Source organism: Barbus barbus (genome assembly GCF_936440315.1).
Source record: "Barbus barbus genome assembly, chromosome: 21".
In the NCBI taxonomy this organism is placed as follows: Eukaryota; Metazoa; Chordata; class Actinopteri; order Cypriniformes; family Cyprinidae; genus Barbus; species Barbus barbus.
The window spans coordinates 29,910,948-29,938,236 of record NC_136749.1 but is presented as its reverse complement, the minus strand read 5'-3'; the positions used below and the strand labels follow the sequence as shown (position 1 = coordinate 29,938,236).

Genomic DNA, 27,289 nt, shown 5'->3' with positions numbered 1-27,289 from the left:
GCAAAAAAGCGGGCAAAAAATCCCATAGACAATGCATTGCGGCCAACTTTGACGCCTCGTAGCTCCGAGCGAGAATTTCGCAGAAACTTGTGAATCACCACATTTGGAGAGGCTATCAAGCTGTGCAAGAAGATACCCCGCAGTGGGGTATAAGTTGTACCCCTGGGGCACAAGAGCCCCCCAAAGTTGCCCCAGTGATTTACTATGGTGAGGGACTGCCCGTGAAACAGCGCGTTTTTCCTACTATGGTAAATTGCATAGGGATTTTGTATTGAACATAGCTCTGGATCACAGTGTCATAGAGATAAGGGGGCGGGCTCATTTTACTCAGACGACCAATCAATATCTCAGGATCATTGTGAAGCCATAAAGCCACGCCCTAGTAACCATTTAGAGAACCTTAGCAACAAGTTCCATAGACATTCATTGAAAGAGATCAAAGGAATATCTCCGGACTGAATTGTCATAGAAACATGAGGGTGGTCTCCTTTGACTCGGGGCAGCGAACAGCCAATCATGAATCACCTCAATACTTCCTAGCCCCTCCCTAGCAACCATTGTCGAGCACCTTAACAACCAAAATCCAAAGAGGGATATCTTCCATTCTGAATGTCACAGAGGCATGGGAGTTGGTTTATATTATTCATAGTGACAAGAAGCCTTTGCAGTTTCATCATTGGCAGCTCCAAGCAACTCCATAGCAACCAAACAGAGGACCTTAGCAACCAAAATCCAAAGAGGTATATCTTCCATTCTGAATGTCACAGAGGCATGGGAGTTGGTTTATATCATTCATAGTGACAAGAAGCCTTTGCAGTTTCATCACGCAACTCCATAGCAACCAAACAGAGTACCCTAGCAACCAAAATCCAAAGAGGGATATCTTCCATTCTGAATGTCACAGAGGCACGGGAGTTGGTTTATATCATTCATAGTGACAATAAGCCTTTGCAGTTTCATCACGGAACTCCATAGCAACCAAACAGAGTACCCTAGCAACCAAAATCCAAAGAGGGATATCTTCCATTCTGAATGTCACAGAGGCACGGGAGTTGGTTTATATCATTCATAGTGACAAGAAGCCTTTGCAGTTTCATCATGCAACTCCATAGCAACCAAACAGAGTACCCTAGAAACCAAAATCCAAAGAGGGATATCTTCCATTCTGAATGTCACAGAGGCATGGGAGTTGGTTTATATCATTCATAGTGACAAGAAGCCTTTGCAGTTTCATCATTGGCAGCTCCAAGCAACTCCATAGCAACCAAACAGAGGACCTTAGCAACCAAAATCCAAAGAGGTATATCTTCCATTCTGAATGTCACAGAGGCATGGGAGTTGGTTTATATCATTCATAGTGACAAGAAGCCTTTGCAGTTTCATCACGCAACTCCATAGCAACCAAACAGAGTACCCTAGCAACCAAAATCCAAAGAGGGATATCTTCCATTCTGAATGTCACAGAGGCACGGGAGTTGGTTTATATCATTCATAGTGACAATAAGCCTTTGCAGTTTCATCACGGAACTCCATAGCAACCAAACAGAGTACCCTAGCAACCAAAATCCAAAGAGGGATATCTTCCATTCTGAATGTCACAGAGGCACGGGAGTTGGTTTATATCATTCATAGTGACAAGAAGCCTTTGCAGTTTCATCATGCAACTCCATAGCAACCAAACAGAGTACCCTAGCAACCAAAATCCAAAGAGGGATATCTTCCATTCTGAATGTCACAGAAGCATGGGAGTTGGTTTATATCATTCATAGTGACAAGAAGCCTTTGCAGTTTAATCATGCAACTCCATAGCAACCAAACAGAGTACCCTAGCAACCAAAATCCAAAGAGGGATATCTTCCATTCTGAATGTCACAGAGGCATGGGAGTTGGTTTATATCATTCATAGCACCACCCTGGGTACCATAGCAACGGCCCTAGCAACCATCCTGGGTACCCTAGCAACCGCATAGCAACACCCTAGCAACCACCCCAAGTACCCTAGCAACCACATAGCAACACCTTAGCAACCACCCTGGGTACCCTAGCAACCGCCCTAGCAACCATCCTGGGTACCCTAGCAACCGCATAGCAACACCCTAGCAACCACCCCAATTACCCTAGCAACCACATAGCATCACCTTAGCAACCACCCTGGGTACCCTAGCAACCGCCCTAGCAACCATCCTGGGTACCCTAGCAACCGCATAGCAACACCCTAGCAACCACCCCAAGTACCCTAGCAACCACATAGCAACACCTTAGCAACCACCCTGGGTACCCTAGCAACCGCCCTAGCAACCATCCTGGGTACCCTAGCAACCGCATAGCAACACCCTAGCAACCACCCCAATTACCATAGCAACCACATAGCATCACCTTAGCAACCACCCTGGGTACCCTAGCAACCGCCCTAGCAACCACCCTGGGTACCCTAGCAACCATTCTGATTACCCTAGCAACCGCATAGCAACACCTTAGCAACCACCCTGGGTACCCTAGCAACGGCCCTAGCAACCATCCTGGGTACCCTAGCAACCGAGTGGCGAGTTTTGCCACGCCAAGCACCCCCTCACATTTTCTTCAGGAAATGTACATTCTAGTGTTACTATTACTATTCGACTTTACAAAACTTCGGCGCGCTACTCCTCCCGCACCGTTTGTCGTAGACCCATGAATGAGGTATCAAATCGTGCGGCTTATTAAGGAGAGGTGTGCTATGACTTTTCTAAGCGATCAGACCTACGATGTTCGTACAGCGGACGAAAAAGTAGGCAAAAAAGTCCCATTGACTTACAATGGTGGAATTTTCATGAATTTGAATCTCAACTGTCACTTTCTCACACACACACAAAAACAAGCAGGCCCTTCTCTCTCTCTCTCTCTCTCTCTCTCTCTCATTCTAGCACATAGAAATACTGCTTACACCCTAGCAACCGAGTGGCGAGTTTTGCCACGCCAAGCACCCCCTCACATTTTCTTCAGGAAATGTACATTCTAGTGTTACTATTACTATTCGACTTTACAAAACTTCGGCGCACTACTCCTCCCGCACCGTTTGTCGTAGAACCATGAATGAGGTGTCAAATCGTGCGGCTTATTGAGGAGAGGTGTGCTATGACTTTTATAAGCGATCGGTTGTACGATGTTCGTACAGTGAGCGAAAAAAAATGTCCCATAGACTTAACATTGGCATAAAATTTGTGAGATCATATCTTTGGATTAGAAAGTCATAGATGCTTGGGTGTGGGTTCTTTTAACTCGGCCTATCAAGTAGCCAATAAGTATTGACATAACAACTTCATAGCTACACCCTAGCAACCATTTACAGCACCCTAGCAACCATTTTACAATATTAACAAGCCATTTCTTGGCACCAAAAAATAAATAAAAGAATCAAGCCCTGTGTTTCTATTAAGAATAGTAAGTAGTCTTTAAATATTACTCAATAAACTGTATAGCCACACCCTAGCAACCATTTATAGTACCCTAACAACCATACAATCAAATAAATAAGCCATATCTCAGCATCTGAACATCGTAGAGAGATGGGGTTGGGCTCTTTTGACTCGGATGGGACATCCCTCTGTAAATATCAACATGGTGAATGTCTACCCACACCATAGCAACCATTTAGAGGACCCTAGCAACCGTTTAACTATAAAAGGAAGCCACATTTCAGCTCCATAACATCATACAGACATGCTGGTTGACTATAGTGGCGAATTTTGCCACGCCAAGCACCCCCTCACATTTTCTTCAGGAAATGTACATTCTAGTTAGGGGGTGCTTGTCAAAGCACTCACTATTATTATCTCACATACTTATTATTATTATTCTTATTCTTATTCTTATTCTTCTTCCGTACAAACTTCGGCACGCTACTCCTCCCGCACCGTTCGTCACAGAGCCATGAAACAGGCGTCAAATCGTGCGCCCTATTGAGGAGACCTGTGCTATGACTTTTATAAGCGATCGGGGGTACGGTATTTGCCCCAGGGGCAAAAAAGCGGGCAAAAAATCGCATAGACAATGCATTGCGGCCAACTTTGACGGCTCGTAGCTCCGAGCGAGAATTTCGTAGAAACTTGTAAATCACCACATTTGGAGAGGCTATCAAGCTGTGCAAGAAGATACCCCGCAGTGGGGTATAAGTTGTACCCCTGGGGCACAAGAGCCCCCCAAAGTTGCCCCAGTGACTTACTATGGTGAGGGACGGCCCATGAAACAGCGCGTTTTTCCTACTATGGTAAATTGCATAGGGATTTTGTATTGAACATAGCTCTGGATCACAGTGTCATAGAGATAAGGGGGCGGGCTCATTTTACTCAGACGACCAATCAATATCTCAGGATCATTGTGAAGCCATCAAGCCACGCCCTAGCAACCATTTAGAGAACCTTAGCAACAAGTTCCATAGACATTCATTGAAAGAGATCAAAGGAATATCTCCGGACTGAATTGTCATAGAAACATGAGGGTGGTCTCATTTGACTCGGGGCAGCGAACAGCCAATCATGAATCACCTCAATACTTCCTAGCCCCTCCCTAGCAACCATTGTCGAGCACCTTAACAACCAAAATCCAAAGAGGGATATCTTCCATTCTGAATGTCACAGAGGCATGGGAGTTGGTTTATATTATTCATAGTGACAAGAAGCCTTTGCAGTTTCATCATTGGCAGCTCCAAGCAACTCCATAGCAACCAAACAGAGGACCTTAGCAACCAAAATCCAAAGAGGTATATCTTCCATTCTGAAAGTCACAGAGGCATGGGAGTTGGTTTATATCATTCATAGTGACAAGAAGCCTTTGCAGTTTCATCATGCAACTCCATAGCAACCAAACAGAGTACCCTAGCAACCAAAATCCAAAGAGGGATATCTTGCATTCTGAATGTCACAGAGGCATGGGAGTTGGTTTATATCATTCATAGTGACAAGAAGCCTTTGCAGTTTCATCATGCAACTCCATAGCAACCAAACAGAGTACCCTAGCAACCAAAATCCAAAGAGGGATATCTTGCATTCTGAATGTCACAGAGGCATGGGAGTTGGTTTATATCATTCATAGTGACAAGAAGCCTTTGCAGTTTCATCATGCAACTCCATAGCAACCAAACAGAGTACCCTAGCAACCAAAATCCAAAGAGGGATATCTTCCATTCTGAATGTCACAGAGGCATGGGAGTTGGTTTATATCATTCATAGCACCACCCTGGGTACCATAGCAACGGCCCTAGAAACCATCCTGGGTACCCTAGCAACCGCATAGCAACACCCTAGCAACCACCCCAAGTACCCTAGCAACCACATAGCAACACCTTAGCAACCACCCTGGGTACCCTAGCAACCGCCCTAGCAACCATCCTGGGTACCTTAGCAACCGCATAGCAACACCCTAGCAACCACCCTGGGTACCCTAGCAACAGCCCTAGCAACCATCCCTAGTGCCCTAGCAACCGCCCAGCAGTGCCAAGGAAACCACTCAAGCCAACCTAGCAACCGAGTGGAGAGTTTTGCCACGCCAAGCACCCCCTCACATTTTCTTCAGGAAATGTACATTCTAGTTAGGGGGTGCTTGTCAAAGCACTCACTATTATTATCTCACATACTTATTATTATTATTCTTATTCTTATTCTTATTCTTCTTCCGTACAAACTTCGGCACGCTACTCCTCCCGCACCGTTCGTCACAGAGCCATGAAACAGGCGTCAAATCGTGCGCCCTATTGAGGAGACCTGTGCTATGACTTTTATAAGCGATCGGGGGTACGGTATTTGCCCCAGGGGCAAAAAAGCGGGCAAAAAATCGCATAGACAATGCATTGCGGCCAACTTTGACGGCTCGTAGCTCCGAGCGAGAATTTCGTAGAAACTTGTAAATCACCACATTTGGAGAGGCTATCAAGCTGTGCAAGAAGATACCCCGCAGTGGGGTATAAGTTGTACCCCTGGGGCACAAGAGCCCCCCAAAGTTGCCCCAGTGACTTACTATGGTGAGGGACGGCCCATGAAACAGCGCGTTTTTCCTACTATGGTAAATTGCATAGGGATTTTGTATTGAACATAGCTCTGGATCACAGTGTCATAGAGATAAGGGGGCGGGCTCATTTTACTCAGACGACCAATCAATATCTCAGGATCATTGTGAAGCCATCAAGCCACGCCCTAGCAACCATTTAGAGAACCTTAGCAACAAGTTCCATAGACATTCATTGAAAGAGATCAAAGGAATATCTCCGGACTGAATTGTCATAGAAACATGAGGGTGGTCTCATTTGACTCGGGGCAGCGAACAGCCAATCATGAATCACCTCAATACTTCCTAGCCCCTCCCTAGCAACCATTGTCGAGCACCTTAACAACCAAAATCCAAAGAGGGATATCTTCCATTCTGAATGTCACAGAGGCATGGGAGTTGGTTTATATTATTCATAGTGACAAGAAGCCTTTGCAGTTTCATCATTGGCAGCTCCAAGCAACTCCATAGCAACCAAACAGAGGACCTTAGCAACCAAAATCCAAAGAGGTATATCTTCCATTCTGAAAGTCACAGAGGCATGGGAGTTGGTTTATATCATTCATAGTGACAAGAAGCCTTTGCAGTTTCATCATGCAACTCCATAGCAACCAAACAGAGTACCCTAGCAACCAAAATCCAAAGAGGGATATCTTGCATTCTGAATGTCACAGAGGCATGGGAGTTGGTTTATATCATTCATAGTGACAAGAAGCCTTTGCAGTTTCATCATGCAACTCCATAGCAACCAAACAGAGTACCCTAGCAACCAAAATCCAAAGAGGGATATCTTGCATTCTGAATGTCACAGAGGCATGGGAGTTGGTTTATATCATTCATAGTGACAAGAAGCCTTTGCAGTTTCATCATGCAACTCCATAGCAACCAAACAGAGTACCCTAGCAACCAAAATCCAAAGAGGGATATCTTCCATTCTGAATGTCACAGAGGCATGGGAGTTGGTTTATATCATTCATAGCACCACCCTGGGTACCATAGCAACGGCCCTAGAAACCATCCTGGGTACCCTAGCAACCGCATAGCAACACCCTAGCAACCACCCCAAGTACCCTAGCAACCACATAGCAACACCTTAGCAACCACCCTGGGTACCCTAGCAACCGCCCTAGCAACCATCCTGGGTACCTTAGCAACCGCATAGCAACACCCTAGCAACCACCCTGGGTACCCTAGCAACAGCCCTAGCAACCATCCCTAGTGCCCTAGCAACCGCCCAGCAGTGCCAAGGAAACCACTCAAGCCAACCTAGCAACCGAGTGGAGAGTTTTGCCACGCCAAGCACCCCCTCACATTTTCTTCAGGAAATGTACATTCTAGTGTTACTATTACTATTCGCTTTGACAAAACTTCGGCGCGCTACTCCTCCCGCACCGTTTGTCATAGACCCATGAATGAGGTGTCAAATCGACCGCCTCATTGAGGAGAAGTGTGCTATGACTTTTCTAAGCGATCAGACCTACGATGTTCGTACAGCGGACGAATAAGTAGGCAAAAAAGTCCCATTGACTTACAATGGTGGAATTTTCATGAATTTGAATCTCAACTGTCACTTTCTCACACACACACAAAAACAAGCAGGCCCTTCTCTCTCTCTCTCATTCTAGCACATAGAAATACTGCTTACACCCTAGCAACCGAGTGGCGAGTTTTGCCACGCCAAGCACCCCCTCACATTTTCTTCAGGAAATGTACATTCTAGTTAGGGGGTGCTTGCCAAAGCACTCACTATTATTATTCTTCATACTTATTATTCTTATTCTTATTCTTCTTCCGTACAAACTTCGGCGCGCTACTCCTCCCGCACCGTTCGTCACAGAGCCATGAAACAGGCGTCAAATCGTGCGCCCTATTGAGGAGACCTGTGCTATGACTTTTATAAGCGATCGGGGTAACGGTGTTTGCCCCAGGGGCAAAAAAGCGGGCAAAAAATCCCATAGACAATGCATTGCGGCCAACTTTGACGCCCCGTAGCTCCGAGCGAGAATTTCGTAGAAACTTGTGAATCACCACATTTGGAGAGGCTATCAAGCTGTGCAAGAAGATACCCCGCAGTGGGGTATAAGTTGTACCCCTGGGGCACAAGAGCCCCCCAAAGTTGCCCCATTGACATACTATGGTGAGGGACGGCCCATGAAACAGCGCGTTTTTCCTACTATGGTAAAGTGCATAGGGATTTTGTATTGAACATAGCTCTGGATCACAGTGTCATAGAGACAAGGGGGCGGGCTCATTTTACTGAGACGACCAATCAATATCTCAGGATCATTGTGAAGCCATTAAGCCACGCCCTAGCAACCATTTAGAGCACGTTAGCAACAAGTTCCATAGACATCCATTGAAAGCGACCAAAGGGATATCTCCGGATTGAATTGTCATAGAAACACGAGGGTGGGCTCATTTGACTCGGGGCAGCAAACGGCCAATCATGAATCACCTCAACACTTCCTAGCCCCTCCCTAGCAACCATTGTCGAGCAACTTAGCAACCAAAATCCAAAGAGGGATATCTTCCATTCTGAATGTCACAGAGGCATGGGAGTTGGTTTATATCATTCATAGTGACAAGAAGCCTTTGCAGTTTCATCATTGGCAGCTCCAAGCAACTCCATAGCAACCAAACAGAGTACCCTAGCAACCAAAATCCAAAGAGGGATATCTTCCATTCTGAACGTCACAGAGGCATGGGAGTTGGTTTATATCATTCATAGTGACAAGAAGCCTTTGCAGTTTCATCATTGGCAGCTCCAAGCAACTCCATAGCAACCAAACAGAGTACCCTAGCAACCAAAATCCAAAGAGGGATATCTTCCATTCTGAATGTCACAGAGGCACGGGAGTTGGTTTATATCATTCATAGTGACAAGAAGCCTTTGCAGTTTCATCATGCAACTCCATAGCAACCAAACAGAGTACCCTAGCAACCAAAATCCAAAGAGGGATATCTTCCATTCTGAATGTCACAGAGGCATGGGAGTTGGTTTATATCATTCATAGTGACAAGAAGCCTTTGCAGTTTCATCATGCAACTCCATAGCAACCAAACAGAGTACCCTAGCAACCAAAATCCAAAGAGGGATATCTTCCATTCTGAATGTCACAGAGGCATGGGAGTTGGTTTATATCATTCATAGCACCACCCTGGGTACCATAGCAACGGCCCTAGCAACCATCCTGGTAACCCTAGCAACCGCATAGCAACACCCTAGCAACCACCCCAAGTACCCTAGCAACCACATAGCAACACCTTAGCAACCACCCTGGGTACCCTAGCAACCGCCCTAGCAACCATCCTGGGTACCCTAGCAACCGCATAGCAACACCCTAGCAACCATCCAAATTACCCTAGCAACCACATAGCATGACCTTAGCAACCACCCTGGGTACCCTAGCAACCGCCCTAGCAACCATCCTGGGTACCCTAGCAACCGCATAGCAACACCCTAGCAACCACCCCAATTACCCTAGCAACCACATACCATCACCTTAGCAACCACCCTGGGTACCCTAGCAACCACCCTAGCAACCATCCTGGGTACCCTAGCAACCGCATAGCAACACCCTAGCAACCACCCCAAGTACCCTAGCAACCACATAGCAACACCTTAGCAACCACCCTGGATACCCTAGCAACCGCCCTAGCAACCATCCTAGGTACCCTAGCAACCATCCTGATTACCCTAGCAACCGCATAGAAACACCTTAGCAACCACCCTGGGTACCCTAGCAACGGCCCTAGCAACCATCCTGGGTACCCTAGCAACCGAGTGGCGAGTTTTGCCACGCCAAGCACCCCCTCACATTTTCTTCAGGAAATGTACATTCTAGTTAGGGGGTGCTTGTCAAAGCACTCACTATTATTATTCTTCATACTTATTATTATTCTTCTTCCGTACAAAGTTCGGCGCGCTACTCCTCCCGCAAATTTTGTCACAGACCAACGAATGAGGCGTCAAATCGTGCGCCCTATTGAGGACACCTGTGCTATGACTTTTATAAGCGATCGGGGGTACGGTGTTTGCCCCAGGGGCAAAAAAGCGGGCAAAAAATCCCATAGACAATGCATTGCGGCCAACTTTGACGGCTCGTAGCTCCGAGCGAGAATTTCGTAGAAACTTGTGAATCACCACATTTGGAGAGGCTATCAAGCTGTGCAAGAAGATACCCCGCAATGGGGTAGAAGTTGTACCCCTGGGGCACAAGAGCCCCCCAAAGTTGCCCCATTGACATACTATGGTGAGGGACGGCCCATGAAACAGCGCGTTTTTCCTACTATGGTAAATTGCATAGGGATTTTGTATTGAACATAGCTCTGGATCACAGTGTCATAGAGACAAGGGGGCGGGCTCATTTTACTCAGACGACCAATCAATCTCTCTGAATCATTGTGAAGCCATCAAGCCACGCCCTAGCAACCATTTAGAGCACCTTAGCAACAAGTTCCATAGACATTCATTGAAAGAGATCAAAGGGATATCTCTGGATTGAATTGTCATAGAAACATGAGGGTGGGCTCATTTGACTCGGGGCAGCAAACGGCCAATCATGAATCACCTCAACACTTCCTAGCCCCTCCCTAGCAACCATTGTCGAGCACCTTAGCAACCAAAATCCAAAGAAGGATATCTTGCATTCTGAATGTCGCAGAGGCATGGGAGTTGGTTTATATCATTCATAGTGACAAGAAGCCTTTGCAGTTTCATCATTGGCAGCTCCAAGCATCTCCATAGCAACCAAACAGAGGACCTTAGCAACCAAAATCCAAAGAGGTATATCTTCCATTCTGAATGTCACAGAGGCATGGGAGTTGGTTTATATCATTCATAGTGACAAGAAGCCTTTGCAGTTTCATCATGCAACTCCATAGCAACCAAACAGAGTACCCTAGCAACCAAAATCCAAAGAGGGATATCTTGCATTCTGAATGTCACAGAGGCATGGGAGTTGGTTTATATCATTCATAGTGACAAGAAGCCTTTGCAGTTTCATCATGCAACTCCATAGCAACCAAACAGAGTACCCTAGCAACCAAAATCCAAAGAGGGATATCTTGCATTCTGAATGTCACAGAGGCATGGGAGTTGGTTTATATCATTCATAGTGACAAGAAGCCTTTGCAGTTTCATCATGCAACTCCATAGCAACCAAACAGAGTACCCTAGCAACCAAAATCCAAAGAGGGATATCTTCCATTCTGAATGTCACAGAGGCATGGGAGTTGGTTTATATCATTCATAGCACCACCCTGGGTACCATAGCAACGGCCCTAGAAACCATCCTGGGTACCCTAGCAACCGCATAGCAACACCCTAGCAACCACCCCAAGTACCCTAGCAACCACATAGCAACACCTTAGCAACCACCCTGGGTACCCTAGCAACCGCCCTAGCAACCATCCTGGGTACCTTAGCAACCGCATAGCAACACCCTAGCAACCACCCTGGGTACCCTAGCAACAGCCCTAGCAACCATCCCTAGTGCCCTAGCAACCGCCCAGCAGTGCCAAGGAAACCACTCAAGCCAACCTAGCAACCGAGTGGAGAGTTTTGCCACGCCAAGCACCCCCTCACATTTTCTTCAGGAAATGTACATTCTAGTTAGGGGGTGCTTGTCAAAGCACTCACTATTATTATCTCACATACTTATTATTATTATTCTTATTCTTATTCTTATTCTTCTTCCGTACAAACTTCGGCACGCTACTCCTCCCGCACCGTTCGTCACAGAGCCATGAAACAGGCGTCAAATCGTGCGCCCTATTGAGGAGACCTGTGCTATGACTTTTATAAGCGATCGGGGGTACGGTATTTGCCCCAGGGGCAAAAAAGCGGGCAAAAAATCGCATAGACAATGCATTGCGGCCAACTTTGACGGCTCGTAGCTCCGAGCGAGAATTTCGTAGAAACTTGTAAATCACCACATTTGGAGAGGCTATCAAGCTGTGCAAGAAGATACCCCGCAGTGGGGTATAAGTTGTACCCCTGGGGCACAAGAGCCCCCCAAAGTTGCCCCAGTGACTTACTATGGTGAGGGACGGCCCATGAAACAGCGCGTTTTTCCTACTATGGTAAATTGCATAGGGATTTTGTATTGAACATAGCTCTGGATCACAGTGTCATAGAGATAAGGGGGCGGGCTCATTTTACTCAGACGACCAATCAATATCTCAGGATCATTGTGAAGCCATCAAGCCACGCCCTAGCAACCATTTAGAGAACCTTAGCAACAAGTTCCATAGACATTCATTGAAAGAGATCAAAGGAATATCTCCGGACTGAATTGTCATAGAAACATGAGGGTGGTCTCATTTGACTCGGGGCAGCGAACAGCCAATCATGAATCACCTCAATACTTCCTAGCCCCTCCCTAGCAACCATTGTCGAGCACCTTAACAACCAAAATCCAAAGAGGGATATCTTCCATTCTGAATGTCACAGAGGCATGGGAGTTGGTTTATATTATTCATAGTGACAAGAAGCCTTTGCAGTTTCATCATTGGCAGCTCCAAGCAACTCCATAGCAACCAAACAGAGGACCTTAGCAACCAAAATCCAAAGAGGTATATCTTCCATTCTGAAAGTCACAGAGGCATGGGAGTTGGTTTATATCATTCATAGTGACAAGAAGCCTTTGCAGTTTCATCATGCAACTCCATAGCAACCAAACAGAGTACCCTAGCAACCAAAATCCAAAGAGGGATATCTTGCATTCTGAATGTCACAGAGGCATGGGAGTTGGTTTATATCATTCATAGTGACAAGAAGCCTTTGCAGTTTCATCATGCAACTCCATAGCAACCAAACAGAGTACCCTAGCAACCAAAATCCAAAGAGGGATATCTTGCATTCTGAATGTCACAGAGGCATGGGAGTTGGTTTATATCATTCATAGTGACAAGAAGCCTTTGCAGTTTCATCATGCAACTCCATAGCAACCAAACAGAGTACCCTAGCAACCAAAATCCAAAGAGGGATATCTTCCATTCTGAATGTCACAGAGGCATGGGAGTTGGTTTATATCATTCATAGCACCACCCTGGGTACCATAGCAACGGCCCTAGAAACCATCCTGGGTACCCTAGCAACCGCATAGCAACACCCTAGCAACCACCCCAAGTACCCTAGCAACCACATAGCAACACCTTAGCAACCACCCTGGGTACCCTAGCAACCGCCCTAGCAACCATCCTGGGTACCTTAGCAACCGCATAGCAACACCCTAGCAACCACCCTGGGTACCCTAGCAACAGCCCTAGCAACCATCCCTAGTGCCCTAGCAACCGCCCAGCAGTGCCAAGGAAACCACTCAAGCCAACCTAGCAACCGAGTGGAGAGTTTTGCCACGCCAAGCACCCCCTCACATTTTCTTCAGGAAATGTACATTCTAGTGTTACTATTACTATTCGCTTTGACAAAACTTCGGCGCGCTACTCCTCCCGCACCGTTTGTCATAGACCCATGAATGAGGTGTCAAATCGACCGCCTCATTGAGGAGAAGTGTGCTATGACTTTTCTAAGCGATCAGACCTACGATGTTCGTACAGCGGACGAATAAGTAGGCAAAAAAGTCCCATTGACTTACAATGGTGGAATTTTCATGAATTTGAATCTCAACTGTCACTTTCTCACACACACACAAAAACAAGCAGGCCCTTCTCTCTCTCTCTCATTCTAGCACATAGAAATACTGCTTACACCCTAGCAACCGAGTGGCGAGTTTTGCCACGCCAAGCACCCCCTCACATTTTCTTCAGGAAATGTACATTCTAGTTAGGGGGTGCTTGCCAAAGCACTCACTATTATTATTCTTCATACTTATTATTCTTATTCTTATTCTTCTTCCGTACAAACTTCGGCGCGCTACTCCTCCCGCACCGTTCGTCACAGAGCCATGAAACAGGCGTCAAATCGTGCGCCCTATTGAGGAGACCTGTGCTATGACTTTTATAAGCGATCGGGGTAACGGTGTTTGCCCCAGGGGCAAAAAAGCGGGCAAAAAATCCCATAGACAATGCATTGCGGCCAACTTTGACGCCCCGTAGCTCCGAGCGAGAATTTCGTAGAAACTTGTGAATCACCACATTTGGAGAGGCTATCAAGCTGTGCAAGAAGATACCCCGCAGTGGGGTATAAGTTGTACCCCTGGGGCACAAGAGCCCCCCAAAGTTGCCCCATTGACATACTATGGTGAGGGACGGCCCATGAAACAGCGCGTTTTTCCTACTATGGTAAAGTGCATAGGGATTTTGTATTGAACATAGCTCTGGATCACAGTGTCATAGAGACAAGGGGGCGGGCTCATTTTACTGAGACGACCAATCAATATCTCAGGATCATTGTGAAGCCATTAAGCCACGCCCTAGCAACCATTTAGAGCACGTTAGCAACAAGTTCCATAGACATCCATTGAAAGCGACCAAAGGGATATCTCCGGATTGAATTGTCATAGAAACACGAGGGTGGGCTCATTTGACTCGGGGCAGCAAACGGCCAATCATGAATCACCTCAACACTTCCTAGCCCCTCCCTAGCAACCATTGTCGAGCAACTTAGCAACCAAAATCCAAAGAGGGATATCTTCCATTCTGAATGTCACAGAGGCATGGGAGTTGGTTTATATCATTCATAGTGACAAGAAGCCTTTGCAGTTTCATCATTGGCAGCTCCAAGCAACTCCATAGCAACCAAACAGAGTACCCTAGCAACCAAAATCCAAAGAGGGATATCTTCCATTCTGAACGTCACAGAGGCATGGGAGTTGGTTTATATCATTCATAGTGACAAGAAGCCTTTGCAGTTTCATCATTGGCAGCTCCAAGCAACTCCATAGCAACCAAACAGAGTACCCTAGCAACCAAAATCCAAAGAGGGATATCTTCCATTCTGAATGTCACAGAGGCACGGGAGTTGGTTTATATCATTCATAGTGACAAGAAGCCTTTGCAGTTTCATCATGCAACTCCATAGCAACCAAACAGAGTACCCTAGCAACCAAAATCCAAAGAGGGATATCTTCCATTCTGAATGTCACAGAGGCATGGGAGTTGGTTTATATCATTCATAGTGACAAGAAGCCTTTGCAGTTTCATCATGCAACTCCATAGCAACCAAACAGAGTACCCTAGCAACCAAAATCCAAAGAGGGATATCTTCCATTCTGAATGTCACAGAGGCATGGGAGTTGGTTTATATCATTCATAGCACCACCCTGGGTACCATAGCAACGGCCCTAGCAACCATCCTGGTAACCCTAGCAACCGCATAGCAACACCCTAGCAACCACCCCAAGTACCCTAGCAACCACATAGCAACACCTTAGCAACCACCCTGGGTACCCTAGCAACCGCCCTAGCAACCATCCTGGGTACCCTAGCAACCGCATAGCAACACCCTAGCAACCATCCAAATTACCCTAGCAACCACATAGCATGACCTTAGCAACCACCCTGGGTACCCTAGCAACCGCCCTAGCAACCATCCTGGGTACCCTAGCAACCGCATAGCAACACCCTAGCAACCACCCCAATTACCCTAGCAACCACATACCATCACCTTAGCAACCACCCTGGGTACCCTAGCAACCACCCTAGCAACCATCCTGGGTACCCTAGCAACCGCATAGCAACACCCTAGCAACCACCCCAAGTACCCTAGCAACCACATAGCAACACCTTAGCAACCACCCTGGATACCCTAGCAACCGCCCTAGCAACCATCCTAGGTACCCTAGCAACCATCCTGATTACCCTAGCAACCGCATAGAAACACCTTAGCAACCACCCTGGGTACCCTAGCAACGGCCCTAGCAACCATCCTGGGTACCCTAGCAACCGAGTGGCGAGTTTTGCCACGCCAAGCACCCCCTCACATTTTCTTCAGGAAATGTACATTCTAGTTAGGGGGTGCTTGTCAAAGCACTCACTATTATTATTCTTCATACTTATTATTATTCTTCTTCCGTACAAAGTTCGGCGCGCTACTCCTCCCGCAAATTTTGTCACAGACCAACGAATGAGGCGTCAAATCGTGCGCCCTATTGAGGACACCTGTGCTATGACTTTTATAAGCGATCGGGGGTACGGTGTTTGCCCCAGGGGCAAAAAAGCGGGCAAAAAATCCCATAGACAATGCATTGCGGCCAACTTTGACGGCTCGTAGCTCCGAGCGAGAATTTCGTAGAAACTTGTGAATCACCACATTTGGAGAGGCTATCAAGCTGTGCAAGAAGATACCCCGCAATGGGGTAGAAGTTGTACCCCTGGGGCACAAGAGCCCCCCAAAGTTGCCCCATTGACATACTATGGTGAGGGACGGCCCATGAAACAGCGCGTTTTTCCTACTATGGTAAATTGCATAGGGATTTTGTATTGAACATAGCTCTGGATCACAGTGTCATAGAGACAAGGGGGCGGGCTCATTTTACTCAGACGACCAATCAATCTCTCTGAATCATTGTGAAGCCATCAAGCCACGCCCTAGCAACCATTTAGAGCACCTTAGCAACAAGTTCCATAGACATTCATTGAAAGAGATCAAAGGGATATCTCTGGATTGAATTGTCATAGAAACATGAGGGTGGGCTCATTTGACTCGGGGCAGCAAACGGCCAATCATGAATCACCTCAACACTTCCTAGCCCCTCCCTAGCAACCATTGTCGAGCACCTTAGCAACCAAAATCCAAAGAAGGATATCTTGCATTCTGAATGTCGCAGAGGCATGGGAGTTGGTTTATATCATTCATAGTGACAAGAAGCCTTTGCAGTTTCATCATTGGCAGCTCCAAGCATCTCCATAGCAACCAAACAGAGGACCTTAGCAACCAAAATCCAAAGAGGTATATCTTCCATTCTGAATGTCACAGAGGCATGGGAGTTGGTTTATATCATTCATAGTGACAAGAAGCCTTTGCAGTTTCATCATGCAACTCCATAGCAACCAAACAGAGTACCCTAGCAACCAAAATCCAAAGACGGATATCTTCCATTCTGAATGTCACAGAGGCATGGGAGTTGGTTTATATCATTCATAGTGACAAGAAGCCTTTGCAGTTTCATCATGCAACTCCATAGCAACCAAATAGAGTACCCTAGCAACCAAAATCCAAAGAGGGATATCTTCCATTCTGAATGTCACAGAGGCATGGGAGTTGGTTTATATCATTCATAGTGACAAGAAGCCTTTGCAGTTTCATCATGCAACTCCATAGCAACCAAACAGAGTACCCAAGCAACCAAAATCCAAAGAGGGATATCTTCCATTCTGAATGTCACAGAGGCATGGGAGTTGGTTTATATCATTCATAGTGACAAGAAGCCTTTGCAGTTTCATCATGCAACTCCATAGCAACCAAACAGAGTACCCTAGCAACCAAAATCCAAAGAGGGATATCTTCCATTCTGAATGTCACAGAGGCATGGGAGTTGGTTTATATCATTCATAGCACCACCCTGGGTACCATAGCAACGGCCCTAGCAACCATCCTGGGTACCCTAGCAACCGCATAGCAACACCCTAGCAACCACCCCAAGTACCCTAGCAACCACATAGCAACACCTTAGCAACCACCCTGGGTACCCTAGCAACCGCCCTAGCAACCATCCTGGTTACCCTAGCAACCGCATAGCAACACCCTAGCAACCACCCCAATTACCCTAGCAACCACATCGCATCACCTTAGCAACCACCCTGGGTACCCTAGCAACAGCCCTAGCAACCATCCTGGATACCCTAGCAACCACTTAGCAACACCCTAGCAACCACCCCAAGTACCCTAGCAACCACATAGCAACACCTTAGCAACCACCCAAGTACCCTAGCAACCATCCTAGGTACCCTAGCAACCGCATAGCAACACCCTAGCAACCATCACAAGTACCCTAGCAACCACATAGCAACACCTTAGCAACAACCCTGGGTACCCTAGCAACCACCCTACCAACCATCCTAGGTACCTTAGCAACCATCCTGGGTACCCTAGCAACCGCATAGCAACACTCTAGCAACACCTTAGTAACCATCCTGGGTACCCTAGCAACCACCCTAGCAACCATCCTAGGAACCCTAGCAACCACCTTAGCAACCGAGTGGCGAGTTTTGCCACGCCAAGCACCCCCTCACATTTTCTTCAGGAAATGTACATTCTAGTTATTATTATTATTCTTCTTCCGTACAAACTTCGGCGCGCTACTCCTCCCGCACCGTTCGTCACAGAGCCATGAAACAGGCGTCAAATCGTGCGCCCTATTGAGGACACCTGTGCTATGACTTTTATAAGCGATCGGGGGTACGGTATTTGCCCCAGGGGCAAAAAAGCGGGCAAAAAAACGCATAGACAATGCATTGCGGCCAACTTTGACGGCTCGTAGCTCCGAGCGAGAATTTCGTAGAAACTTGTGAATCACCACATTTGGAGAGGCTATCAAGCTGTGCAAGAAGATACCCCGCAGTGGGGTATAAGTTGTACCCCTGGGGCACAAGAGCCCCCCAAAGTTGCCCCTTTGACTTACTATGGTGAGGGACGGCCCATGAAACAGCGCGTTTTTCCTACTATGGTGAAGTGCATAGGGATTTTGTATTGAACATAGCTCTGGATCACAGTGTCATAGAGATAAGGGGGCGGGCTCATTTTACTCAGACGACCAATCAATATCTCAGGATCATTGTGAAGCCATCAAGCCACGCCCTAGCAACCATTTAGAGAACCTTAGCAACAAGTTCCATAGACATTCATTGAAAGAGATCAAAGGGATATCTCCGGACTGAATTGTCATAGAAGCATGAGGGTGGTCTCATTTGACTCGGGCCAGCAAACGGCCAATCATGAATCACCTCAACAATTCCTAGCCCCTCCCTAGCAACCATTGTCGACCACCTTAGTAACCAAAATCCAAAGAGGGATATCTTCCATTCTGAATGTCACAGAGGCATGGGAGTTGGTTTATATCATAAATAGTGACAAGAAGCCTTTGCAGTTTCATCATGCAACTCCATAGCAACCAAACAGAGTACCCTAGCAACCAAAATCCAAAGAGGGATATCTTCCATTCTGAATGTCACAGAGGCATGGGAGTTGGTTTATATCATTCATAGTGACAAGAAGCCTTTGCAGTTTCATCATGCAACTCCATAGCAACCAAACAGAGTACCCTAGCAACCAAAATCCAAAGAGGGATATCTTCCATTCTGAATGTCACAGAGGCATGGGAGTTGGTTTATATCATTCATAGTGACAAGAAGCCTTTGCAGTTTCATCATGCAACTCCATAGCAACCAAACAGAGTATATATCATTCATAGCACCACCCTGGGTACCATAGCAACGGCCCTAGCAACCATCCTGGTAACCCTAGCAACCGCATAGCAACACCCTAGCAACCACCCCAAGTACCCTAGCAACCACATAGCAACACCTTAGCAACCACCCTGGGTACCCTAGCAACCGCCCTAGCAACCATCCTGGGTACCCTAGCAACCGCATAGCAACACCCTAGCAACCATCCAAATTACCCTAGCAACCACATAGCATGACCTTAGCAACCACCCTGGGTACCCTAGCAACCGCCCTAGCAACCATCCTGGGTACCCTAGCAACCGCATAGCAACACCCTAGCAACCACCCCAATTACCCTAGCAACCACATACCATCACCTTAGCAACCACCCTGGGTACCCTAGCAACCACCCTAGCAACCATCCTGGGTACCCTAGCAACCGCATAGCAACACCCTAGCAACCACCCCAAGTACCCTAGCAACCACATAGCAACACCTTAGCAACCACCCTGGATACCCTAGCAACCGCCCTAGCAACCATCCTAGGTACCCTAGCAACCATCCTGATTACCCTAGCAACCGCATAGAAACACCTTAGCAACCACCCTGGGTACCCTAGCAACGGCCCTAGCAACCATCCTGGGTACCCTAGCAACCGAGTGGCGAGTTTTGCCACGCCAAGCACCCCCTCACATTTTCTTCAGGAAATGTACATTCTAGTTAGGGGGTGCTTGCCAAAGCACTCACTATTATTATCTCACATACTTATTATTCTTATTCTTTTTATTCTTATTCTTCTTCCGTACAAACTTCGGCACGCTACTCCTCCCGCACCGTTCGTCACAGAGCCATGAAACAGGCGTCAAATCGTGCGCCCTATTGAGGAGACCTGTGCTATGACTTTTATAAGCGATCGGGGGTACGGTATTTGCCCCAGGGGCAAAAAAGCGGGCAAAAAATCGCATAGACAATGCATTGCGGCCAACTTTGACGGCTCGTAGCTCCGAGCGAGAATTTCGTAGAAACTTGTAAATCACCACATTTGGAGAGGCTATCAAGCTGTGCAAGAAGATACCCCGCAGTGGGGTATAAGTTGTACCCCTGGGGCACAAGAGCCCCCCAAAGTTGCCCCAGTGACTTACTATGGTGAGGGACGGCCCATGAAACAGAGCGTTTTTCCTACTATGGTAAATTGCATAGGGATTTTGTATTGAACATAGCTCTGGATCACAGTGTCATAGAGATAAGGGGGCGGGCTCATTTTACTCAGACGACCAATCAATATCTCAGGATCATTGTGAAGCCATCAAGCCACGCCCTAGCAACCATTTAGAGAACCTTAGCAACAAGTTCCATAGACATTCATTGAAAGAGATCAAAGGAATATCTCCGGACTGAATTGTCATAGAAACATGAGGGTGGTCTCATTTGACTCGGGGCAGCGAACAGCCAATCATGAATCACCTCAATACTTCCTAGCCCCTCCCTAGCAACCATTGTCGAGCACCTTAACAACCAAAATCCAAAGAGGGATATCTTCCATTCTGAATGTCACAGAGGCATGGGAGTTGGTTTATATTATTCATAGTGACAAGAAGCCTTTGCAGTTTCATCATTGGCAGCTCCAAGCAACTCCATAGCAACCAAACAGAGGACCTTAGCAACCAAAATCCAAAGAGGTATATCTTCCATTCTGAATGTCACAGAGGCATGGGAGTTGGTTTATATCATTCATAGTGACAAGAAGCCTTTGCAGTTTCATCATGCAACTCCATAGCAACCAAACAGAGTACCCTAGCAACCAAAATCCAAAGAGGGATATCTTCCATTCTGAATGTCACAGAGGCATGGGAGTTGGTTTATATCATTCATAGCACCACCCTGGTTACCATAGCAACGGCCCTAGCAACCATCCTGGGTACCCTAGCAACCGCATAGCAACACCCTAGCAACCACCCCAAGTACCCTAGCAACCACATAGCAACACCTTAGCAACCACCCTTGGTACCCTAGCAACCGCCCTAGCAACCATCCTGGGTACCCTAGCAACCGCATAGCAACACCCTAGCAACCGCCCCAATTGCCCTAGCAACCACATAGCATCACCTTAGCAACCACCCTGGGTACCCTAGCAACCGCCCTAGCAACCATCCTGGGTACCCTAGCAACCACATAGCAACACCTTAGCAACCACCCCAGATACCCTAGCAACCACATGGCAACACCTTAGCAACCACCCTGGATACCCTAGCAACCACATAGCAACACCCTAGCAACCACCCTGGGTAACCTAGCAACCGTCCTAGCAACCATCATGGGTACCCTAGCAACCGCATAGCAACACCCTAGCAACCACCCCAGTACCCTAGCAACCACATAGCATCACCTTAGCAACCACCCTGGGTACCCTAGCAACCGCCCTAGCAACCATCATGGGTACCCTAGCAACCGCATAGCAACACCCTAGCAACCACCCCAAGTACCCTAGCAACCACATAGCAACACCTTAGCAACCACCCTGGGTACCCTAGAAACCGCCCTAGCAACCATCCTGGGTACCCTAGCAACCGAGTGGCGAGTTTTGCCACGCCAAGCACCCCCTCACATTTTCTTCAGGAAATGTACATTCTAGTTAGGGGGTGCTTTGCAAAAGCACTCACTATTATTATTCTTCATACTTATTATTATTCTTCTTCCGTACAAACTTCGGCGCGCTACTCCTCCCGCAGCTTTTGTCACAGACCAACGAATGAGGCGTCAAATCGTGCGCCCTATTGAGGAGACCTGTGCTATGACTTTTATAAGCGATCGGGGTAACGGTGTTTGCCCCAGGGGCAAAAAAGCGGGCAAAAAATCCCATAGACAATGCATTGCGGCCAACTTTGACGCCTCGTAGCTCCGAGCGAGAATTTCGTAGAAACTTGTGAATCACCACATTTGGAGAGGCTATCAAGCTGTGCAAGAAGATACCCCGCAGTGGGGTATAAGTTGTACCCCTGGGGCACAAGAGCCCCCCAAAGTTGCCCCATTGACATACTATGGTGAGGGACGGCCCATGAAACAGCGCGTTTTTCCTACTATGGTAAAATGCATAGGGATTTTGTATTGATCATAGCTCTGGATCACAGTGTCATAGAGATAAGGGGGTGGGCTCATTTTACTCAGACGACCAATCAATATCTCAGGATCATTGTGAAGCCATCAAGCCACGCCCTAGCAACCATTTAGAGAACCTTAGCAACAAGTTCCATAGACATCCATTGAAAGAGATCAAAGGGATATCTCCGGACTGAATTGTCATAGAAGCATGAGGGTGGTCTCATTTGACTCGGGCCAGCAAACGGCCAATCATGAATCACCTCAACAATTCCTAGCCCCTCCCTAGCAACCATTGTCGACCACCTTAGTAACCAAAATCCAAAGAGGGATATCTTCCATTCTGAATGTCACAGAGGCATGGGAGTTGGTTTATATCATAAATAGTGACAAGAAGCCTTTGCAGTTTCATCATGCAACTCCATAGCAACCAAACAGAGTACCCTAGCAACCAAAATCCAAAGAGGGATATCTTCCATTCTGAATGTCACAGAGGCATGGGAGTTGGTTTATATCATTCATAGTGACAAGAAGCCTTTGCAGTTTCATCATGCAACTCCATAGCAACCAAACAGAGTACCCTAGCAACCAAAATCCAAAGAGGGATATCTTCCATTCTGAATGTCACAGAGGCATGGGAGTTGGTTTATATCATTCATAGTGACAAGAAGCCTTTGCAGTTTCATCATGCAACTCCATAGCAACCAAACAGAGTACCCTAGCAACCAAAATCCAAAGAGGGATATCTTCCATTCTGAATGTCACAGAGGCATGGGAGTTGGTTTATATCATTCATAGTGACAAGAAGCCTTTGCAGTTTCATCATGCAACTCCATAGCAACCAAACAGAGTACCCTAGCAACCAAAATCCAAAGAGGGATATCTTCCATTCTGAATGTCACAGAGGCATGGGAGTTGGTTTATATCATTCATAGCACCACCCTGGGTACCATAGCAACCGCCCTAGCAACCATCCTGGGTACCCTAGCAACCGCATAGCAACACCCTAGCAACCACCCCAAGTACCCTAGCAACCACATAGCAACACCTTAGCAACCACCCTGGGTACCCTAGAAACCGCCCTAACAACCATCTTGGGTACCCTAGCAACCGCATAGCAACCGCCCTAGCAACCACCCCAATTACCCTAGCAACCACATAGCATCACCTTAGCAACCACCCTGGGTACCCTAGCAACCGCCCTAGCAACCATCCTGGGTACCCTAGCAACCGCATAGCAACACCCTAGCAACCACCGTGGGTACCCTAGCAACAGCCCTAGCAACCATCCCTAGTGGCCTAGCAACCGCCCAGCAGTGCCAAGGAAACCACTCAAGCCAACCTAGCAACCAAGTGGCGAGTTTTGCCACGCCAAGCACCCCCTCACATTTTCTTCAGGAAATGTACATTCTAGTGTTACTATTACTATTCGACTTTACAAAACTTCGGCGCACTACTCCTCCCGCACCGTTTGTCGTAGAACCATGAATGAGGTGTCAAATCGTGCGGCTTATTGAGGAGAGGTGTGCTATGACTTTTATAAGCGATCGGTTGTACGATGTTCGTACAGTGAGCGAAAAAAAATGTCCCATAGACTTAACATTGGCATAAAATTTGTGAGATCATATCTTTGGATTAGAAAGTCATAGATGCTTGGGTGTGGGTTCTTTTAACTCGGCCTATCAAGTAGCCAATAAGTATTGACATAACAACTTCATAGCTACACCCTAGCAACCATTTACAGCACCCTAGCAACCATTTTACAATATTAACAAGCCATTTCTTGGCACCAAAAAATAAATAAAAGAATCAAGCCCTGTGTTTCTATTAAGAATAGTAAGTAGTCTTTAAATATTACTCAATAAACTGTATAGCCACACCCTAGCAACCATTTATAGTACCCTAACAACCATACAATCAAATAAATAAGCCATATCTCAGCATCTGAACATCGTAGAGAGATGGGGTTGGGCTCTTTTGACTCGGATGGGACATCCCTCTGTAAATATCAACATGGTGAATGTCTACCCACACCATAGCAACCATTTAGAGGACCCTAGCAACCGTTTAACTATAAAAGGAAGCCACATTTCAGCTCCATAACATCATACAGACATGCTGGTTGACTATAGTGGCGAATTTTGCCACGCCAAGCACCCCCTCACATTTTCTTCAGGAAATGTACATTCTAGTTATAACTATTATGCCTATTTTTGTATGTCTAAACTAATTAATCTCATTAATATCACCATCATTGCTCATAACGCAGCAGTAAAAGCTGCAGATCATTAAATGCTGTGCTTTAAAATGTTTTCTGTATTTCACTGAAAATCGTTGTATTCCTCGTCCTGCTCGTTGTTCTCAGATGTGCAAACTGAAGGCTGTGAAAACTAATCTAAATGTATGAATGGAGGCTGTTTTATATTATGTGCACAAAAATATAAATGTCTATACATTACATTATAAAACAAATAACAACTGGTTTTGTTTTTGGAGTATGAAAGCAGCAGGGACATTTGAAATCACCTTAATATAAATGATGATAAAGAAAAAAACTGTTAACAGATCAGATAGCATAGTGAACCAGGATTGTTATTAACTTGAAAAAACAACTGAAATAAAATATTAAAAATATACTTATTTTATTTCAGCTATTGCTGCAAAGGCAGATTTTATCATTTTTATTTAAAGTGTAGTATTAAAATAATAGAAAAAAACATTTAAAAAAAAAACTAATAAAAATGATAAAAACACACATTAAATTACTAAAACGGGATATAAAAATAAGACCTAATTCAAAATAAAATAAAGTTTTTCTCTTGTTTTCCTTATTTGAAGTTTAGTTAGAATCCACTCACTTTTGACTTAAAAATATTTGAAGGATACATGCTAATGTTTTATTGTATTATTTTCTTTAATATTATGTGCATTAATAATCAACTCTTTTAGTTTATTTTCAAATAGTTAATAAAATAGTTTACCTTTTTTTTTTTTTTTTTTTTTTTTTTTTTTTTTTTTTTTTTTTAAATGAGTTCCACAAAGTATTTATTGTAAATTATAATTAAGAGCTGAAGTTGTGGCCATAAACTGCATGTCTTTGAAAGACTTCTAGAGCCTGTGAACTCATGTATTTTTGCTTTATTTCGTCTCCACAGGTTTCAAGTGCCCCGTCTGCTCCAAGTTTATCTCTTCAGATGAAATGGACCTTCATCTGGTCATGTGCTTGACAAAACCTCGAGTGACGTACAATGGTGAGTGTTTGTGTTTTCATCTGCTTATACAGTGGGAAATGTGTTGGAGTTGCCCCGTAAAGACAGAAAGGCATACACAAGGCTGTAATTATCTCTTCTCATAGCATGTTAAGACCTGGCAGATGCGTCTCAGAATCAGGTGTGCTGATTTTTTGCATTGCATTCATGTTCAAACATCTGATTTTCCAGCAGAAACATGCAGTGAAGTTGTTTGTCACCTGAATGAAAGCTTTGGTGTTTGTGCAGTTATTTCACAGCTTTTTAATGAAGTTCAAAATTTATATTTGAGCATTTTCTCTAAAAGAACTTTAAAGAGTTTTTTTTTTTTTTTCATTTACTCTAAACTGCGGGGTCTTAAGTCTTAAAGTCTGAAATGTCGTTGTATCAAATTTAAGGCCTTAAAAAGTCTTAAATTGTACAAGAAAGTCTTAATTATGATTTCAGGAAGTCTTACATTTTGGGTACAGAAAGACCAGATTTGCGATATGGCTGAATGTGACGATTAAACTTCAAACGGCTATGATTTCATTAAATAAACATGAGCGCTGCAAGTTCAAAGTCCGGTGCTGCGCTGCTTTGTGTGCTGTCTTTACCGGGAAAACCGTTCTATTTCTGCCAAACGCGACACCTGCTGGCAGAGAATGAATCCGTTACCAGGTTAAACTAGTGACGGTGATTTGTTCCTGAATGAATCAACCGTTCTAATGATTCGGTTCAATCACAATGACTCACTTGTTAACAGTGACTTGCTGCCATGAAATTCAGGCTCTGAATAAATGTCTAAAAATACTGATTGGAGTATCACTGTAAATAATTCTACATGATAAAAAGAAGGCTTTAAAAAGATTGATATCGGTGATCGTATCGGCAGACTGTTTTCTGTGATCAGTGATCGGCCCCAAAAATTAAAATTATTTATGATTATTATTATTATTATTATTTCTTTAAAAATGAAATGGAATAAGTAGTAGTAGTAGTTAGGGCTGTCACGATTATGAAATTTGGCTGACGATTAATTGTCTAAAAATAGTCACGGTTATTGCGATTAATAGTCTGTTTTAGGGCTTTGGCGATTATGCCGATTATCATGATTAATTTACTTTTTTTTTTTTATGGCTTTCAATATATAATTGTGATTAATTTAAGGGTTCAGTAAATAATCATGTTTTAATCTTTTAGTTATTATTTTGCATTGTAAGATAAGATTACAGAGTATTCCAAATGCTAAGAATCGGCCAATACAGATCCAACACCAGCGCTATTTTTTTCCATTTTTTCTACACCACTACAAAATATCAATACTGTGTTTGTGAAACTAATAGTCACTCTTTTTTAAAACCCTTCTTAAACACAATTCACTAAATCCTCACTACAGAGAAAAACTACATTTGAATAAAAATATATAAGCTATGAAATTAAACTAGCTGACTGTATAATTTAGCAGCAGAAACTATATCTTGAGAAACTATTTGGTGCACTTTAAACAAGTTTATTGTTAACTATTTGTATTCTTACAAATACATTCATGAAAATAAGGTATGAATCATGAGAAAAAGAAAGGCTTCTAATAGTCTTTCTGTGTGCAAAACTTTAATCATGTGAAATGCTTCAAACAAAGCGGCACAAAGCTCTTATGC

The 27,289-nt window shown here is 45.3% G+C and overlaps 1 protein-coding gene across 1 annotated transcript in view; it reads left to right on the top strand.

The window, feature by feature from the left end:
- Positions 1–27,289, top strand: part of LOC306887491 (E3 ubiquitin-protein ligase znrf2-like) — a 79,123-nt gene that overhangs the window by 34,315 nt on the left and 17,519 nt on the right. The window contains exon 2 of the mRNA XM_079445250.1: positions 25,557–25,652. Within this exon, the coding sequence (XP_079301376.1) occupies positions 25,557–25,652 (96 nt within the window). The remainder of the gene's footprint in view (positions 1–25,556; positions 25,653–27,289) is intronic.